The 18,965-nt window shown below is 59.2% G+C and overlaps 2 protein-coding genes across 8 annotated transcripts in view; one reads left to right on the plus strand and one right to left on the minus strand.

Moving 5' to 3' along the window:
- LETMD1 (LETM1 domain containing 1) lies at window positions 1-7,578 on the minus strand. The gene is made up of 9 exons (XM_014891817.2): window positions 7,428-7,578; window positions 6,745-6,923; window positions 6,357-6,472; window positions 5,949-6,031; window positions 4,581-4,767; window positions 3,950-4,051; window positions 2,000-2,152; window positions 1,655-1,751; window positions 1-1,233 (listed from the first exon to the last, which is right to left on the minus strand). The coding sequence occupies exons 1-9, from the start codon at window positions 7,535-7,537 to the stop codon at window positions 1,163-1,165; spliced, it is 1,098 nt and encodes a 365-aa protein (XP_014747303.2). The 5' UTR covers window positions 7,538-7,578; the 3' UTR covers window positions 1-1,162.
- The window catches only part of SLC11A2 (solute carrier family 11 member 2), a 23,937-nt gene continuing 12,113 nt past the window's right edge, over window positions 7,142-18,965 (plus strand). For 2 of the 7 annotated variants that reach the window (XR_015808791.1, XM_088180677.1), the window contains exons 1-9: window positions 8,460-8,581; window positions 13,339-13,410; window positions 14,531-14,679; window positions 15,342-15,467; window positions 15,718-15,837; window positions 17,117-17,223; window positions 17,702-17,772; window positions 17,860-17,927; window positions 18,435-18,590. Coding sequence is in view for 6 of the 7 variants with exons in the window: in XM_088180677.1 (XP_088036803.1) it covers window positions 8,548-8,581; window positions 13,339-13,410; window positions 14,531-14,679; window positions 15,342-15,467; window positions 15,718-15,837; window positions 17,117-17,223; window positions 17,702-17,772; window positions 17,860-17,927; window positions 18,435-18,590 (903 nt within the window). In the remaining variant the exon portion in view is untranslated. Of the gene's footprint in view, window positions 7,164-8,042; window positions 8,082-8,459; window positions 8,582-9,683; window positions 9,766-12,096; window positions 12,519-13,338; window positions 13,411-13,736; window positions 13,815-14,530; window positions 14,680-15,341; window positions 15,468-15,717; window positions 15,838-17,116; window positions 17,224-17,701; window positions 17,773-17,859; window positions 17,928-18,434; window positions 18,591-18,965 lie in introns of those variants that run through there. The other 5 variants (XM_088180680.1, XM_088180681.1, XM_088180682.1 and 2 more) reach the window with 5 other exon arrangements.

Raw genomic sequence — 18,965 nt, forward strand, 5'->3', positions numbered from 1 at the left:
TATCTTTGCATTTTAATATAACTTTTATTGGACTTAACCCACATTAACACCAGATCCTGGTTGATCCTGGTGCTTGAGTCCTCCTGCTCCCCAAAATCCAGATGTCCCCATAAATTCCTCCAAGCTCCCACTGGATTTTTTCATTTTTATTTTCCCAAATTTTGTGAATCCAAAGCTTCTCCTCAATACTATTTTTTCCCTCTTTTTCCTTAATAATAATGCTGTATTTAAGGGGAACATGACAGTGCAAAAAAAAAAAAACCCCAAATGGTTAAATTAGATGTGAGTTGTGGCTGAAAAGGGACAAATTCCTCAAGGGGGGCTCTGAAATTCTGAAATCCACAAAACCCAGCAGGAAGTGCTGAGGAAGGCGGTGGCTCCTACTCCTCTATACCCCAAATAGGCTTCAAAAGGGAAACTTTCCAGGTGTCCCCATGCCCTGTGTCCCCTTGTGGGGACACTGGAGCCACCAATTCCTTTGGGCTTTAACAAACCACTCAAGTTTGGAGTAAATTCACTTTGCCAGCAGGAATTCCTTGTGCAGGTTAGGGCAGGGGGGAGGTTTAACCCCAAAAGTCTCTGAAGTGGGAAAAGTCTAAAAAAAAAAAAAAACTCCCAACGAGGCTGAATTTTGGGGGTGCAGTGCTGGGACCCCCCACTCGACCCTTCCCACCCCTGGAGTGAGCAATGGCACCCCCAGCCCAGCCCAGCCCCCCCCCCGCTCCCCCAAACCCCGCAGGGATCTGGGGGGAACTCGAGGCTGCTCCTCAACCCCTGAGGGCAGGGTGTGACATTTAAGACTGTTCAGCAGAGAAAACAAAGGAAAAACCTCCAGCAAGGAGTCACAAACCCCATGGGAAGCATCCAGCAGATCCCACAGGAACATCCCCAGGGCAGGGAGCTGCTCACTCTCTCCCGTAATTAACAAGATGCAGTTAATTACTGCAACAATGAAACCACCTCTCCCGGCTGTGCTCAGCCTCACCCCGAGCACTCTGCGGGCTCCCAAGCAAAGAACAGCCAGCTCAGCTCAGCTCAGCTCAGCTCAGCTGGGATTTTGGCAGCACCAGGCTGGGAATCACCAGGTTGGGCACGAGGCTGAGGTGAGGGACACGCAGCTGCCACCCCCCGATCCACCAGGGCTCCAGCAGGGACACGGGTGTCACTCTGGGGGCTGGCTGTAGTTGAGGGACAGCAGGACCATGCTGTGGGCCAGCAGCGAGGCTTCAGAAGCTGCAAAGAGCACAGGAGCAGGGTGAGAGACTGGGACAGGCACTGGGAGAACTGGGGTGGGGTGGGAGTGGCACTGGGGATACTGGGATGGGATAGGAGTGGCACTGGGGGGCACTGAGAGCTGGAGTGGGCACTGGGTAGACTGGGAGTCCTGTACTGGGCACAGGGGGGGTTCTGGGGGGACTGGGCAGCACTAGGATAGGAATTTGACAGACTGGGAACACTGGGAAGAGTGTGAGGGGAGCTCCTGGTCCCACATTTCCACCCCACTCCTGTCTTCCTTTCCTCGGGGCTGCAAGCAGGGGGCTGCAGGATGGACACCTGGGCACAGGTGTGGGGGGGGGTGAGCCTGGATGGGGACAAAGTCACCCCAAAATTCCCCAGGAGTGACACTCCCTGTGCCCAGAGAAGGGTTTTGTACCTTGGAGCTCACAGGAGAGCCTGAGCCACTGCTCCAGCCACGCTCTGCACTTGGCCTGGCTCAGGTGAGTGGAGTTGAGCCCACGCAGGTAACAGGCCTGGGGAGCCACAGACACACAGACAGACAGACACACAGACACAGTCAGGGATGGGCACACACGACTCCAGCATCACACCAGCATCCCCCTCCAGGAGGGGAAGGGAAGTGAGGAACTGTTCCCCATCCCAGGTGTGACCCCAGACTGCAAAACACTTCCCCAAGGCAGAACAAGCTCGTGCCCCAAGGCCATGCTGGTGACACCTGAGGTGCCACATGGCCAGGCCAGGTGTGCTGAGGTGTCCTCACCGCTCTGAGCTCCTCCTCAGAGAGCTGCCCCAGCCCCAGGTGCAGCAGGGCACGGTCCAGGTGCTGGATCTCCAGGACGTGGCTCCGCAGGCGGTGCCGCAGCAGGAAGGCCGGCAGGTACGGGGTGAGGAACAGCACCTGGCTCAGGGCCCTCTGTGGAGGACAAGGAGGGAGGGAGCTCAAAGGAGGGACTCCTTAAAATGTTTATTGTATCCAGATGATACAGCAATTTATTTATGTCTTAGGTTGCAATACAGGATGTGACCAAAAGTGAGAATTCTGTCACCGTCTGTCAAACCAGCTGGGGCAGTGATCCTGATCTCTGTGGGGAATATCTGCTGTTGATGGGCCAGGTGTTAAAATCAGGTGTTGCAGTGTTCTTTATCTTCCCCACAGCCCATCCTCCCTCCAGGAGATCTCTCCTGTTCATGGCCATGCAGTCCCAGGGCAGGGCTGATCAAATTCCATCATCCCGTTGGGAGATGCTCCAGCCAGGGGAGGAGCCAAGAATTTCCTACCCAGATCAAAACTGAGATTTGGAACATCAGAGCAGCCTTTTCCCACTGGATCCCAGAGAAAAACCAGAGCCTTCCACATCATCACTGGGAAAACTGCACCTTGTGCAGGAGCCCTGCTCCAGCAGAACCACATCTGTCACTGCAGGAGGATGCAGCCACCATGGAATGGGACTGCACCAACCCTGCCTGACTGACGGGGGCACCTTGGATTCTCCCTCTGACCCTGCTCTGGGTTTGTTCTCTGCAATACTGGATTGCTATTTTAATTTTCCTAGTAAAGAACTGTTATTCCTATTCCCATATCTTTGCCTGAGAGCCCCTTAATTTCAAAATTATAATTTGGAGGGAGGGGGTTTACATTCTCCGTTTTAAAAAAAAGAGGCTCCTGCCTTTCTTAGCAGACACCTGTCTTTCAAACCAAGACAATTTATTATTTAAAATGCTGTTTATTGTATCCAAATGCAGCAGTTCAGGGGTTGTGGGTGACAGAGCCCAGCTCACAGCCTGTCAGCCTCAGCTCTGGGTTTGTCTGAAGCCAACTCTAGTTCTGGTTACAATGCATTATAGACTTTTCATTGCAGAGCATCTTAAAACATGACAACCAACCAATACCTTTACTGTTACCTACAGCCTATCATGACTACTAACATTACCATATTTATGTCACTATTTTCCAATCACAGAAAGTTAGCATGTTACAGTTTAAGCTAGAATTGTTTTTTCAGTTTTCTTGCAATGAAAAATTTTGAGATCTTTACTTGCAACACTGGCTTTCTTGTTTGTGAAAATTTTTTTGCTTGGTAAAAATATCTTCTGTTTGAGGTGAATTTATCCTTTGCTCTGAGTCATAAAAACCCCTTGTACCTTACTTTACCCTTTGGCTTCTTAGTTATCCAGCAAGACTGGCTCAGCAATTCTTTAATTCTCTATCAAAACTTGCCATCATTTCTATTCCTTCTTCAGATTCTACATTCAAAGCTCTTTCTGTTACACACACACCTGTGAGACCTTCCTGTCAAAGCCCTGTCCTTCCCCACAAAGCAGGGCACCTGTGACACGTCCAACCCCTCCTAGAACAGGGCTGGGACTCTCTCAGGCACTTCCACCTGCCCACGTGGCTCCAAGCCCCATCCAACCTGGCCTTGAACACTTCCAGGGATGGGGAAATCCCTCCCACTGCCTTCCCACGTCACAGGGAGGAATTCCTTTCCCAGATCCTCCTCTGGATTCATTCCCAGCAGCTCCACACCCTTCTAATGTTGGGGAGCCCCAGAGCTGGAGGCAGCAGTGCAGGTGAGGTCTCACCTGAGCCCCCTGAGCTGCTGCCACAGCGTGGGGATGAGCCCAGGGCATCCCTGCTGGTTTTCACCTGCACCTGGTCTGGGTTTGGGCCACACCTGAGTGTGTCACACCTGGGCTGAGCTGAACTCACCACGTGATCCACCCGGAGCCTGTTGAGTGCCAGCACAGAGCCAGAGAACAAACTCCTCACAGCCAGGAGCTGGGCCAGGTGGGGCTGGGCACCCCCCTGTACCTGAAAGAGCCCCGAGAGCACAGGTGACACCTCTGGGAGGGGACAGCACCTCCCCCAGCCCCCAGGGGTGATGGTGGGGGCACAGAGCTGGGCACAGAACCGAGGGAGGGTGGTGGGGGCACACACCTGGACACAGAGGTGAGGGAAGATAGTGGGGGCACACACCTGGCCACAGAGCTGAGGGGGGGTTGCTGGGGGCACACACCTGGGCACAGAGCTGAGGGAGGATGGTGGGGGCACACACCTGGGCACAGAGCTGGGGGAGGACAGTGGGGGCACACACCTGGGCACAAAGCTGGGGGAGGACAGTGGGGGCACACACCTGGGCACAGAGCTGAAGGAGGATGGTGGGGGCACACACCTGGGCACAGAGCTGAGGGGGGCTGCTGGGGGCACACACCTGGGCACAGAGCTGGGCACAGAGCTGAGGGGGGCTGCTGGGGGCACACACCTGGGCACAGAGCTGGGGGAGGACAGTGGGGGCACACACCTGGGCACAGAGCTGAGGGGGGCTGCTGGGGGCACACACCTGGGCACAGAGCTGCTGCAGGAGCTCTCGGGGCTGGGGCTCAGGCAGGGACCCCGCTGCCCGTGCCAGGCCCCGCAGCACGTCCGGGTACACGTCCCTGCGCGCGCGGCCGTAGGCGTCCAGGAACTCCTGCTGCTGCTTGGGCGTCCAGAAGTAACGGATCAGGAGCTGCCGGGGGAAGAAATACCTGGGGAAAGGCAGGGCAGGGGATTCATGGCAGGGCAGGGGCTTCCAGGCTGTGGGATGAGCCCGAGGGAAGCTGGGGCAGCACGGTTTAACCCAGGAGCTGAGGGTGTTCATTCCCAAAGAATCATGGAATTGTTAAGGTAGGAAAAGGCTGAGGTCACCAGCACTGCCAAGGCCACACTGACCATGTCCCCAAGTGCCACATCCACACAGCTGTGAAATCCCCCCAGGCATGGGGACCCTCCCCTGCCCTGGCAGCTGTGCCAAGACAGGACTACCTTTCCCATGAGGAATTCTCCCTAAAATCCAACCCAAACCTCCCCTCCAGGCTCTTTCCTCTGGTCCTGTTCCTTGGGAGCAGAGCCTGACCCTCACCTGGCTGCCCCCTCCTGTCAGGGAGTTGTGGACACCAAGGAGGTCCCTCCTGAGCCCCCTCAGCCTCTCCTGGTGCTCCAGCCCCTTCCCCAGCCCCATTCCCAGCTCCAGCCCCTCCCTGGCCTGCACTGGGGACCAAAACTGACCCCAGCATCCAGGCTGGGCCCTCAGCCGTGCCAGGACAGTGGCATGGGCACTGCCCTGTCCCAGTGGCCACGCCGTGGCTCACACAAGCCACGTGCCTGTGGCCTCCTTGCCCACCTGAGCTCATGCCCACCCCCCCAGCTCCTTTCCTGCTGCTCTGGCCCCGGCCTGGAGCATTCCATGGGGCCATGGTGAGCCAAGGGCAGCACCTGGCACTTGGCCTGGTCAATCCTCACCCCCTCAGCCTCATCCCCTCCATCTCACAGATCCAGACAGATCAGGGGGGACCTGTCCTCCAGCAGATCTGCATTCCTCACATCCCCTCTGAGCTGAGATCACAGGTAAGGACATTACCTGAGTGAGAGGGTGGGACAGCAGAACTGCAAAATCCCAGGAGTTTTGATTTTATTATTAATATTGTGTATCAATATTTTATTAATATTATTTGATTATTCTATTAAGTAAAAACATTATTATTTATTTTACTAAATTATTTTAATTGATTCTACCATTTCTCTGGGTGGGACGCCAGTGCTGGGATTGCCAATCCAGCCCTCAGCTCCTCAAGACTCAGTTTGTCCTTACAGTGAGAGATTCCTGCCTCTAGAAACCCCACAATTTGGGAATCAGGCACCCCAAGGATGGGGACAGCCCGGTACTCACATCAGGACAATGACCAGGAAGTTGGCGAAGGGGGGGATGGCGATGATCCCGATGGGAATGGCCTTGAGCACATCCCTGCGGAACTGCCTCCAGCAGGAGGGAACACAGTCAGCACCTGGCACCCAAAACTCCCCAAAATCCCCCAGCCCCGTGCTGGCTGCAGCTCCCAATCCCTGTTTTTAGGCAAGGAACACCCACAGAGGATTTCCAGGATTTCCAGCCCCTCCCTGGCGCAGCACGGGGCTCACCTGGCACAGCTGCTCCATCTCCTGGTATAGGAGCACCTGACACCCAAAACTCCCCAAAATCCCCAGTCCCCGTGCAGGCTGCAGCTCCCAGTCCCTGTTTTCAGGCAGGGAACACCCATAGAGGATTTCCAGCCCCTCCCTGGCGCAGCCCAGGGCTCACCTGGCGCAGCCGCTCCATCTCCCGGTACGGGAGCTGCTGTGTGCTCAGCTGCTGCTGGGACATCTTGGATTTGATCTTCCTGATCTCCTTTGCCTCCAGGAAGAGTGCCTGGATTCCTGCAGGGACAGAGCTCCCTCAGGTGCTGATCCCCTCTAAGCAGGGACAGGTAGGGCAGCCACTGCCCCCATTCCAACATGTGTCCTTCCAAGAGCCACCTGCTGGGATCTCCAGTTTGGGACCCAAATGTTTGGACTCCCCCATCACCACCCCCTTTTCAGGATCCACCTCTTGGGATATCCCTTTTTGGAACACCCCACCCTCTCTCAGACCCACTTTTTTACCCCCTGTTTCAGCAGCCACTTTTTAGGACCTCCCACTCGGGACTCACCAGTTTTGAAGGTGCTGTAGAGCACGTAGAACCTGGGGAAGCTCCTCTCCAGGTACTGCTCGTACCTGGCGTTGACCCGCCGGGCTGCAGAGGCCACGGCGGCCACGAGGGCGCGGGAGGTGGCGCGGGAGGAGAGAGAGCGCACCTGGGACCTGCGCAGCTGGGAACACACCTGGGACCTGCGCCCCCACCCCCACGTCAGCCATGGCCGCGTTTGAGGCTCCCAACGACCCCGGAGAGTGAAGTACGGGAGCTGGGACCACCCCGGGCTAGGGCTGGGAATCGGGGTCTGGAGGGATTGAGGAGCCTCGGCTCATTCCAGAATTCCCGTGCCGGGCACTGCGGGGCGCGGGAAGGGAAATGGGGAGGGCGGAAAGGCGTGGCACCGGAGCAGGGAACAGCACCGTGGTAATGGAAAGGTTGCGCAATAACGGGGGGCACCAAGGGCTGGGGAACGGTGAGGGGGACACGGGCGGTAACCGGAGAGGACGAGGGGGACAAGGGGAGGGGTATTTGGTGAGGGATCACGGTGTGGTCCGTATTTAGCGAGGGCTGCCGTTGGTATTGGGAGGGGCTGGGGCTACGCTCGGTGTTTGGGGGGGCCAGGCCTGCGTCGGGAGTGGCTCTCCCTGAGAGGGGCCGGTGCCAAGGGACATGGCTGCCCTGCAGGGGCCCCCACTCACCTGGGCACGCCCAGAACGAGTTGTGGCTGCATCCGCCCCCGAGGGGGGCTCAGGGCGACAGGGCCGAGACGCCAGAGCCCCCCTCGGGCTGCGGCCCTGGACAGCGCCATCTTGGCGGGTCACAGGGCGGCGATCACGTGAGGCTGTGAGCGCTGATTGGCTGCCGCGCCGGAAGTGCCCATGCTGGGGGCTCCGGGTCCGGCCCGAGCCCCCCGCTTTCCGTTCCCCCCGGCGAGACCGGCCTCCCGAGGCCCAACCGGGTCCGGCCGCGCGTTCGGCCCGGCTCGGTCCCGGCGGTTCTGCGCTGGGGCCGTCAGTGACCGGGACCCTCCTCCCGCTTCACTGGGGTTTAACCCTTTCCCAGCCCTCAGGAGGCCGTGCGGGAGCTGCCACTGCCCCCTCACTGTCCCCGGGCATGCGGGCCCCCAAACGTCCCGGCCCCCAAACGTCCCGGGGCACCGGGCAGGCCCCTCCGTCTGTCCCGCCTTCCCTTCCCCGGGCGGCCCAACCGGTTGTGCTCGCAGCCCCGAGGCCCCACGTGGGCCGTGTTTGTTTTCCTCATTCCAGGTGCCGGAACAAACACAGTCCAAGGATTTTCGGGAACTACCTGCCCGTGGGGAGCACCTGCCGCTCCTCAGCCATTCCCGGAACCAGGTGCCATTCCCAGATCCCAGCCAGTCCCGGGGAGCCCCGGGAATGCTTTGCCCACCTTGCAGCCCCCCGGGACGTGGCACGGGTCACGCAGTGCCGTGCCCTGCTCACCTGTGTGCAGGTGCTGCTCACTCAGCTCTTTATTTATCGGCAGCCGCTGCCGAGGGGTTATCGCGATAAAGCCGGGGCGATAGCCCGGGACGGTCCCCGCCGCACGTACCGGGGCTGCCCGAGCAGAGTCCGGCCCGCGGATCAGCGGAGCCGCCGGAGCTCCACCAGCCGCGGCCCGTGGGGCAGCATCAAAGAGCTTTAATTGGGAGTTAATTAACGATTGGGAGATGCCGCAACCTCTGAGGTTCCTCTGGAACTCTGCTCTGGGCGGAGGGAGGGGACAGCCCTTAAATAGGGAGGGGTCACCCTCGGGAGCGAGTGGGACACTGCGCCGGGAGCAGAGAGTGCTGCAGGAGCCATGCCCACCAAACGCGTCCCTGCCTGCGAGCTGAGTGAGTACCCGACCACCCCTGGGAGCTGGCATTGCCCCCAGCCCAAAACACCTGGGATTTGGGGAATTTGGGCAGTTTCCCAGCTCCAGGCTGCTTGTGGGGTCAGTCACACCCGGGTTCAGGTGGGGAGGAGTGGTGGAGTCTCCCACCTCCTGGATTTCTCCTCATTTAGCAACACCAGGCTGCTCCTGGCCAGTGCTGCATCCCATTCCCAGTTAAATCCCTAGGTTTGGCCCTCAGGAAGGGAGTGGTTGAAAAAATTATCTCAAGGGAATGCACAGAGGAGGAATTCAGTGAGGGAGCAGCGTTTCTCTCCGGAAAAACCAGTAACAAACCAAACATAGTGCCTGCCAGGAAGCTCGGGGAGAAATTGGGGGTTTGGGCATGAAAACTGGAGCCAGAGCAGGCAAGGTCCCAGCAGAGTTCCAGGACTCCCAGTGGATCTGTATTTTGGGGTGGAATGAGATGCTGTGGGGAAAAGCTTGGAGTGGGAGCAGGGCGAGGAAGGATCAGAGTCACGGAATCTCCTGAGCTGGAAGGGACCTACGAGGATAATCCAGCCCAGCTCCTGGCCCTGCACAGACACCCCAAAATCCCACCCTTTGCACCCCTGGCAGCGCTGTCCAAACATTCCTGGAGCTCTCAGGGCTGTGCCCGTTCCCTGCGGAGCCTGGGCAGTGCCCAGCACCCTCTGAGGGAAGAACCTTCCCCTGATACCCATCCTAAACCCACCTGGCACAGCTCCAGCCCTTCCCTTGGGTGTGCCCCCACCCACCACGGGGGTCCGGGGACCCTCCTGAGCCTCACTGGGGCTCACCCCCCCCTGCTGGGGTCTGCACTGGGGTCCGTGTCCCCTGCACTGAGGGACTGTGACCCCAAACTGGGACTTGGGGTCCCAAACTGGGACTTGGGGTCCCATCTGCCGTCCTGGGGCCACGCTGGAGCTCAGCCCCCCCCCGGGGTTGTGTCCCCAACCTCAAGATCCACATTTGGGCTCGGGCCCCACCCGGGGGTGCCTTGCGGACCCCTCGCAGCCGCACAGCGGGGTCGGGTCCCCTGCTGGGCTCCCGGAGCTGTGCCCGGTGCCGCCCCCGGCCCGCCCCGTGACGCGCTCGGTGCGCCGGGAGCGGCTCGGGCCGGGCATGCGGCGGCGGCGGCGGCGGGGCCGGGGGCGGCCGGGGCCGGTGAGCGATGGTGGCGGGGGGGATACACCGGGACCGAACCGAACCGGACCCTCCGCGCTGTCCCGGGGTGTTCCCGGCTGTGCTGCGGGGGGATCCAACCCTGGGGGTGCCCGGGTGTTTCGGGGGGGCTCCTGCTGTGGGGGTGCCCTGGATGTGCTGCGGGACCCCTGGGGTGGGTGGGGGGCGTGGAGCCGCTGCTCGCCCCCCCGGTAATGCCCGCACCCCCCCGCTGGGGCTCGGGGTCCCCCGGTGACCTTGGGGTGTCCGGGGACGTCCCAGCCGCCCACCGGGGGGGTGGTGGCACCGAGTCTGACCCTCTGCCCTCCCGCGGGGTTTGGGGGTCCCGCAGCCTCGCCCCTCGGGCTGGGGCTCTGTGTGGGGCCCCTCGGAGCTCGTCCTGCCCGGGAGGAGATCCTCGCACAGGTGCCCGTGTGTGTCCCCGTGTCCCCCGAACAGGTGCCCCTGTCCCGGTGTCCCCTCACAGGTGCTCAGGTCCCCGCACAGGTGCCCACGGTGTCCCCCTGTCCCCGCACAGGTGCCCTTGTCCCTCTGTCCCCGCTCTCGCCTCCTCTTCCTCCCTGGCGGATCCCGGGGGTGAGGATGAGTCCCCAGAGGCCCTGGAGTGGCTCCGGGAATGTCGCTGTGGCCTGGCAGGGCTCCGCGCTCCCGGCTGGCCCCGGTCAAGGTCCACACGTGGCGGCGGTGCCGGGGCTCAGAGCGGGCTCCGGTCCCGGTGCCGGGGCTGTGAGAGCAGCGCAGGAGGGGTGGGAGAGCGGTGAGCAGGCAGCCATGGGATAACGGCTCTGGGTTCTGTGGGTTGGGTTTGATTCATTCCGGGGAGTCTCGGGTGTGCAGCCGCCCCGTCCCACGCTGGGAACAATGGGGTAATGAGGCCAGCTCCAAAATCTGGGATCTGCAGCAGGCTGGGAGGAGAGCTGCTCCTCCCTGCCCTGTGCTGGTTGTTTCGGGGTGTGGAAGTAACCAGGTCATCTTCCATGTGTCTCGGACAGCACACCTGGGGAGCAGGGCAGGCTCGGCTCCCTGTGCCCTCCTGAACGCAGGGCATTCCCAATCCAGAGTGTGGGATGGGATGAGGGATGGGCAGGGACCGGCCCGGTCTGACCTGCTCAGGGTGGGCACACCTGTCCTGGTGTGACAGGAGCCGAGGCCAGCCCTGCCTTTGTCCTCTGTGTCCTTGGCAGGAATGGGGCAGAGCAAGGAGGGATGGATCCCATAGGGAGAGATTTCACAGGGGTGGATCCTGCATAGATGGATCCTACAGGGGTAATCCCAAAGGAATGGATCCTACCGGGAGGAATCCCACAGGGATTGATCCAGCAGGAATGGATCCCACTGGGATGATCCTGGAGGGAGGGAGGGATCACACAGGGGTGGATCCCGCAGGTCGCCAGCCTGCAGGGTGTCTGTGAGTGGAGCAGAACGAGATGTCAGCCCCAAAACCAGCCCAGAAGGATCCCTCAGGATCCTGTCTGCCCCACAGGAGCCAGCCCAGCCCAAAGCCCCACATCAAAGGCAGGACCTCAATGGCAGGAACCGCTCCCAGCACGGGGCCAGGCTGCTCCCGTGTCCTTCGGGGAGGAGCAGGAGCAGGATGAGCCCAGGGCTGTTGGAAGGACCCGTGGGACAGCGGGGTTTGGTGGGGGTGGAACAAAAACCCCATTGTTCATTGTTGGCTGCACACGTGGGGACAGCACACCCGTGTCCGGCAGTGACCTCGTGGTGTCCTGCTCGGGGCTGGTTCTGTTCCAGGAAATGCTGCCTTGGGAAGGGGCTGCTGTGCCCGGGGTGAGCAGGGAATGTTGTCCTGGGAAGGGGCCCGGGGTGATCAGGAAATGCTGTCCTGGGAAGGGGCTGCTGTGCCCGGGGTAAGCAGGGAATGCTGCCCTGGGAAGGGGCCCGGGGTGATGCCAGGCTCGGCCCTGGGGGTTTGGGCCTGCTGAGCCCACACCCGGTGTCAGGGAAGCTGCTGGGTGGGGAAGAGCCTGGGGCTGGATCTGTGGGATTGAGGGGGTGAGGATTGACCAGGCCAAGTGCCAGGTGCTGCCCTTGGCTCACCATGGCCCCATGGAATGCTCCAGGCCGGGGCCAGAGCAGCAGGAAAGGAGCTGGGGGGGTGGGCATGAGCTCAGGTGGGCAAGGAGGCCACAGGCGCGTGGCTTGTGTGAGCCATGGCGTGGCCACTGGGACAGGGCAGTGCCCGTGCCACTGTCCTGGCACGGCTGAGGGCCCAGCCTGGATGCTGGGGTCAGTTTTGGTCCCCAGTGCAGGCCAGGGAGGGGCTGGAGCTGGGAATGGGGCTGGGGAAGGGGCTGGAGCACCAGGAGAGGCTGAGGGGGCTCAGGAGGGACCTCCTTGGTGTCCACAACTCCCTGACAGGAGGGGGCAGCCAGGTGAGGGTCAGGCTCTGCTCCCAGGTGACAAGATGAGACAAAAAGTTTTCCTGGGGAGGTTTGGGTTGGATTTTAGGGAGAATTCCTCATGGAAAAGGCTGCCCACGTGCCTTATGTGTGCTCACAGGGTCTCCTGTGGGTGGGTGATTTAGGGACACCCTCCCTGAGCCGGGTGTGGGTCCAGCCCCCAGCCCAGCAGCTGCTGGGGCAGATAAGGGGCCCTGGGTGCCCCCCACCCAGCCTGGGCTCAGATACTGAGCTGGTTCCACAACGAACATTCCCCCCAAAATCACCCTGCTCGCTTCACCCTGGAGTGAAGCTCTGCTGGGACTCGCTGCTGGGGTAAGGTCATTCCTCCTGCATCCCCTTTGGGGAAATTTGGCTTTTGGCTAAACTTTAGTGGTGTTTTTATTTTAATGGAAGCTGTGAGGTTTGGTGCATAGAAAAGAAGGAAAATTATGTGTGAGAGGTCAGAGCTGGAGTTCACTTAAACTGAATCCCTGGCTGATGATTTCCTCTTACACCCTCACTGAACCAATATTCCCTTGTTTTATGGAAATCTCCCCTTCAAATCTGATGGAATTTGACAGAGGATTAGGAGCTTTACAGGCCAGAAGTCATCTCTGAGGGGTGTTGGCTTGTCCTTGGGAGGGGTTTGAGTTTCTGGAGCCCAGAGAATTCCCGTTTATCCCCGGTTCCCTCCCCAGCCCCATTCCAGATCCTGGCTCATTCCTGCGTGGGTTGAATTCAAACCCCGACTGTGATGAAGGAGTTAAACCTGCCCTAAACCCACTTCCCACTGCCTGGGGGGTGCTGGAGGGGTTTAGGGGCACTGGGAGGATTTGGGAGTGCTGGAGGTGCTGGGAAGGGGGGGGTGGGATGTGGTTTCCCCATCGAGGGAATTCCCCGCTCGTTTCCCTGGCTGGAGTTTCACAATCGGCTCCTGTGGTCACTCCTGCCACGTCGGTGCCTCCCTGGGCAGAGCAGGGCTCTGTCTCAGCAGATCCCAGCCTAAATTCCCTCTGTGCTGAGACCCTCAGAGCTCAGGATGTGAATCCATCACTGTGAGGTTTCTCAGAGCTGAAAAAGAGTCTGGGGAGTGAATCTGTCTCTACCCCCACTCTGATTTTCCATCCTGACGGGATTTTTCCCTTTTCCACAGCCAATGTGTCCAGTGTGAAGCAGCTCCCAGAGCAGGGGAAGGGCTCAGACATGGACAGAAAAGGATCCTATGGTGAGACTGGGTCAGGAGAGGGGGGCTGCCCTCACCACCTTCATCCTCTCCTTAATTCCCTGTTTGGGGTGCTGGGAAGAGCCCTGGGGTGCCAAGTTGAGCCCTGCAGGAGGTTTGCTGCACCCTGGGGTCACTGAGCCTGGCTGAACCAGCCAAACCAGCCTGGCCCAGGAATGTCCTGGGAGAAATCTCCTGAGCAGGGATCTCTGCACACCTGGACAGCCCCAAATCCCAAATCCGGGTTATGTAAACGAGGCCCTGGCAGGGTTCTGGGAGGCCGGGAAAAGGAGGAGCCTTCGATGATGCAATAGGAACTTGGGCAAAGAGCTGCCCTGAGCCAGCCCTGTGAGCTCAGAGAGCTCCGAGTGCTCCGGGGAGGGAAATGCCCCGTGGGGAGAGCAGGAGTGAGTGTGGGGTTGTGTGGGATTGTATGGGTACTGGGAGTGAGTGTGGGGTTGTGTGGGATTGGGAGAGAAAAAGGGGTTGTGTGGGATTGTGTGGGACTGGAAGTGAGTGTGGAATTGTGTGAGATTGGGAGTGAGTGAGGATGGGATTGTGTGGGATTGGGAGAGGGTATGGGATGGAGATTTTGCTGGAGGTGTTGGAAGGAGGGTGGGGATGTGGGAATGTGCTGGGGTGACCCCACTCACGTTTGAAACTCCTGGAGTTGTCTCAGTGCTGGCTCTCCTGGGGGAGCTGGTGCTGTCCCCAGCTGTGTGCTGCCTGTCCCCAGATGTTGGATTTCCCTGGGATCCAGCCAGGACAGTGTGGGATCATGGTGCAGGAGCAATCCCAGATTTCCCTGGGATCTCATCCAGCCCCGTGAGAATCATTTTGGGGACGCTGGTGCTGCCATCGCTCCACATCAGCCCCCAGGATGGGGTTTTTAAAAATTAATTGGGATAAATAAATCCCTGGCTCTGGGTGGGGAGAGGAGATTCTGGGAAGGCAGCAGGCTCCAAGGGGTGCAGCAGTGTGGGATATTTTAATTTAATTACATCTTTATCGCTTAATTAGCATCAACTGGCTTGTTGTGTTGTGCCTGTGGGGCTCAGCAGCCTGTCAGGATTTCTTGCCTTTCCAGGAATTCTCACTCCTCCTGTTCCCTCTCTCCCTGCAGAGGATGGCTCAGGAGAGTCTGGGGGTCTCGGGGGGGTGGTCAGCACCATCTCCAGCAGCAGGAGCCCCCTGCAGCCCCCTGATGCTGATGATGGGGAGCCCTTCACCACCTACTTTGACAGCAAGATCCCAATCCCCGAGGATGAGACGGTGAGTGGGAAAACCCCGCTGGAAAAATCTGCCTCAGACCCACCTGAGTCATTCCCACGGGCACCAGTTCCCCTTCCAGGCTGGACTGGAGATGGAGATTTGGGAGAGAAGTGGTGGGGGGGTCTCAGGGGCTGGGAGGGGTGACTGGGGGAGGGCTCTGCCGTGGGCTGGGGGATGTGAGCCTGTGTTAATGATTGATCCCATGGGATTTGGCTCCTGCTTGGAGCAGCCAAAGAGCAGGGAAAGGCCTTGTCATACCTCAGGGAGGGACCTGGGCTCTTTGTTCCCTTATCAGGGAGCAGGGGCTCTGGCTGGCCTCGTGACACTGTGACACTGTCACTGTCCCCTCATCCCCCCCAGGTCACTGGTGCCTCTTGCCCTTGGCTGGAGCCCCCAGCTCCAACTGCCAGCAATGGAGGGCTCTGCTTCCCCCTGGGCTTCCATGAGCACGACCTTGGCTGTCCCAAACCCTGAACCCCTCAGACATCCAGAGTTTGGGGTGGGATCAGGGAACAGGCAGGATTTTTCGGATGAGATTCGGGAATAATTTGGTTTTACAGCCCTGCAGAGTTTGGGGTGGGGTTAGGGCTGTGGCTGAGGCCGTGTCTGTGCTCAGGGAGGGAATTGACCCCGGTTGTCCCCGTTTCTGTCCCTTCCTGCAGCATTCCTGCTTCAGCTTCCGCAAGCTGTGGGCGTTCACGGGGCCGGGGTTCCTGATGAGCATCGCCTACCTGGACCCCGGCAACATCGAGTCTGACCTGCAGTCTGGGGCTGTGGCAGGCTTCAAGGTGGGTGCAGGGACCCACGGGGGCATCAACAACATCCCAGGGGGGACTGGAACACCCCAGAGAGGAGGGGAGCAGGAAAATCTCGGATCCTGGCTCTGTGTCCCTTTGGATCCATCCCACGCCAGCTCTGAGCAGCAAAACCATCAATAATGTGGGTGTTCAACAGCCTGTGCTGCCCAGAGCTGTGGGGTCTGGGGGGAGCTGGGGCTCCCTGTGCCCCCCCACCCACTGGTGTCCCCCTGTCCCTCAGCTGCTGTGGGTGCTGCTGCTGGCCACCATCATCGGGCTGCTGCTGCAGCGGCTGGCAGCACGGCTGGGGGTGGTCACCGGGCTGCACCTGGCTGAGGTCTGCAACCGCCAGTACCAGAAGGTGGGTGACACTCCCAGGGGGGCTGGGGAGGGTGGGTGACACTGTCAGGTGGGTTGGGAGAGGTGGGTGACACTCCCAGGGGGACTGGGGAGGGTGGGTGACACTGTCAGGTGGGTTGGAGTGGGTGGGTGACACTCTCCGGGTGGGCTGGGGTGGATGGGTGACACTCCCAGGGGGGCTGGGGTGGGTGGGTGACACTGTCAGGTGGGTTGGAGTGGGTGGATGACACTTCCCCAGGTGCTCGGGGGGGTTGGGGTGGGTGGGTGACACTCTCGGGGGACTGGGGTGGGTGGGTGACACTCCCCCAGGTGCTCAGGGGTGCCAAGGGGCGCTGGGGACAGTCCTGTGGGGTTGAGGAAGATGAGGGGTGAGGGGCAGAAGATTGGTGACCCCTCAGTGTCCCTGGTGGCCCCACGGGGACTCGTCAGGGCCTGGCTGCTCATGGGGTGCTCATGGGGTGCTGTCCTGGCTTGGGAAACACCAGGAGGGAGCAGGGGGATGTTGCCATTTACCAGTCAGGAAGAAAATCTGGGATTTCAGCTGCATCCCAGCACAGGGATAAAAATAATAGAGGGATAAAATAATCCCGAGGAATTATGAGCAGAGAAACAGCCTTTGGGTCAAAAGCATTTCCTGGGTGTTCCATGCCCTGCTTGGGAATTCCTTGGGTTTGTGTAAGGGAGATCTGCTGAGCATGAGTGAGGCTGGACAGGGGCTCTGGGGACATTTGGGGTTGTCTCATCCCTGTGTAATGGGGAGGGCTGTGGGGACATTTGGAAGGGGCTGTGGGGACATTTGGGATTGTCCCATTCCTGTGCAATGGGAAGGGCTGTGGGGACGTGTAGGAAGGGCTGTGGGGACATTTGGGAAGGACTCTGGGGACATTTGGGGAGGGCTATGGGGACATTTGGGAAGGGCTGTGGGGACATTTGGGGTTGTCCCATCCCTGAGCACTTGGCTGTTCCCCATCCAGCTCCTGTCACTGCTGTGACCTGGAGCATCTCCCCACGCTCATTCCCAGTTTATCCACACCTGCCCATCCCACATTTCTCTCTCCCACCTGGCTCCTGTATCCAGGGCAGGAGCTGGGGTGACACAAGTGACCCAGATCCTCGCCAGGATTGCCACAGGAGCTGGGATTTCACTCCAGAGCATCCCTGGGTGCTTCCCACAGCAGGGCAGGGTGCTGATCCCATTCCTGGGTGTGGGATCACCACAGCCCCATGGCAGAAGGCGTTTTCCCTGTTTTTATGGCCCGGGGTGTTCGTGTCCCCCCCAGGTCCCTCGGATCATCCTGTGGCTCATGGTGGAGCTGGCCATCATCGGCTCTGACATGCAGGAGGTCATCGGCTCTGCCATTGCCATCAACCTGCTCTCCGTGGGGAAGTGAGCTGGGCTTTGTGTGGGGCTCTGGGGGGGAGGGAGGCAAACCCCAAAAACTCCTTGATTTCCTGTACATTCCCCTGAATCAGCACTCGGGATGTGACTCACCCCGACTGGCTGAGCTCTGGTCGCCAGCTCAGCCTCCAGGGTTGCATTTTCACTGTGGGACACCCACGGGGGCTGGGGATTTTTAACTCTGAGGGTCACAAAATTGGGGTGCAGCGTCTTGTCAAACTCCCCATTCCATAAAGGACTCCTGGGAAGGCAGGGATTGGGCTGGTGAGGCAGGGATTGGACCCATAACAGGCAGGCATGGGGTGTCCCATGGATTCAAGTGTTCCTGAGCCAGGACACAGCCCTGTGGTCCCTTGTCCTGCTCAGGTTGTGAGGAACCCCCAAACATCCAGCTCCACCCCAAAAAAGCCCTAAACCAAAGAGATTTGGGGCTCTGGGTGGGCACTGACCCTGCTCTTGCCCCCAGGATCCCGCTCTGGGGGGGAGTGCTCATCACCATTGCTGACACCTTCGTTTTCCTCTTCCTGGATAAATATGGTAATTTCTGCTCTGGGGTTTTGGGGGCTGAATTTGGGATCCAGCATTTCTCACCTCGCTGACATTGGGATTTTTTCCTCCTTGCAGGCTTGAGGAAGCTGGAGGCGTTTTTTGGGCTCCTCATCACCATCATGGCCGTGACCTTTGGATATGAGGTATCCCCTGCAGGGGACACCGAGGGGCTGGAGAGTGTCCAGAGCCAGGAATGGGGCTGGGGATGGGGCTGGAGCACCAGGGGGGACCTGGGGGGGGGCTCAGCCTGGAGAAAAAGAGGCTCAGGAGGGACCTTCTTGGTGTCCACAGCTCCCTGGCAGGAGGGGACACGGCCAGGTGGGGCTGGGCTCTGCTCTCAGGTGACAGCATGAGAGGAAATGTCCTCCTGGGGCAGTTTGGGTTTGGTATTGGGGAGAATTCACCCTGGGCAGGGCTGTCACACTGCTACAAAAATCCCAATCCCTGGGGAATTTGGGGACAGGGTCAGTGCTGAACCCAACGATCCCAGAGCCTTCCAACCTTAACAATTCCAAATCCAGTGCTGTGCTCCCCCTCACACAGCACCAAACACAGGCATGGGCACTTCAAATGGAGGAGCTTGGGGTCTGTGTTGTGATTTCTGTCTGGGGCAGCCCAAAACTCGCTGTTTTCCCTGTCCCTGTGCCCAGTATGTGACGGTGAAGCCCAACCAGGAGAAGCTGCTGCAGGGATTGTTCATCCCCTACTGCCAGGGCTGTGGCACCCCCCAGCTGGAGCAGGCTGTGGGCATCGTGGGCGCTGTCATCATGCCCCACAACATGTACCTGCACTCTGCCCTGGTCAAGGTGAGTGCCAGGAGGGCAGCCCTGGGCTCTTGTGGATGTTGGGAAGGAGGAAAATTTAATAAAAAAATTGTAGTTGTGCAAAAATTTCTGTAAGAATCAAAGCAAGTTTTGACGTGTAAAAGATGATTTTAAGGCCAGCTGTTGCTGAAACAGCTGAAAGAACAGAAGTTTAGTTAAGTTTGAAAAAGTTTTATCACTGAAGTCCAAAGACTAAGTGGCCTTCAAACAAAAAGATAAATCTTCTTCAAATAAGGCACGTTTTCTACCAAACAAAAAAGCATAAGCAGACGAAAAAAAAATGGTTTTTACCAAAGCTAAAAAAAATTTCCACTGCAAAACAAGCCCCAAAGTTTAAATGTAACTGCTAACTCAAAT

The sequence above is a fragment of the Sturnus vulgaris genome, chromosome 30, assembly GCF_052056855.1.
Source record: "Sturnus vulgaris isolate bStuVul1 chromosome 30, bStuVul1.hap1, whole genome shotgun sequence".
In the NCBI taxonomy this organism is placed as follows: Eukaryota; Metazoa; Chordata; class Aves; order Passeriformes; family Sturnidae; genus Sturnus; species Sturnus vulgaris.

Bases quoted from the DNA above. Each gene is read 5' to 3' on its own strand.
- LETMD1 (XM_014891817.2), bottom strand. From the start codon at position 7,537: ATGGCGCTGTCCAGGGCCGCAGCCCGAGGGGGGCTCTGGCGTCTCGGC. The intron at 6,032-6,356 runs GTGAGCCCTGGG...TGCTGGAGGCAG, and splicing joins AGATGGAGCGGCTGCGCCAG to TTCCGCAGGGATGTGCTCAA. The intron at 2,153-3,949 runs GTGAGTTCAGCT...TGTCCTCCACAG, and splicing joins GGCTCCGGGTGGATCACGTG to AGGGCCCTGAGCCAGGTGCT.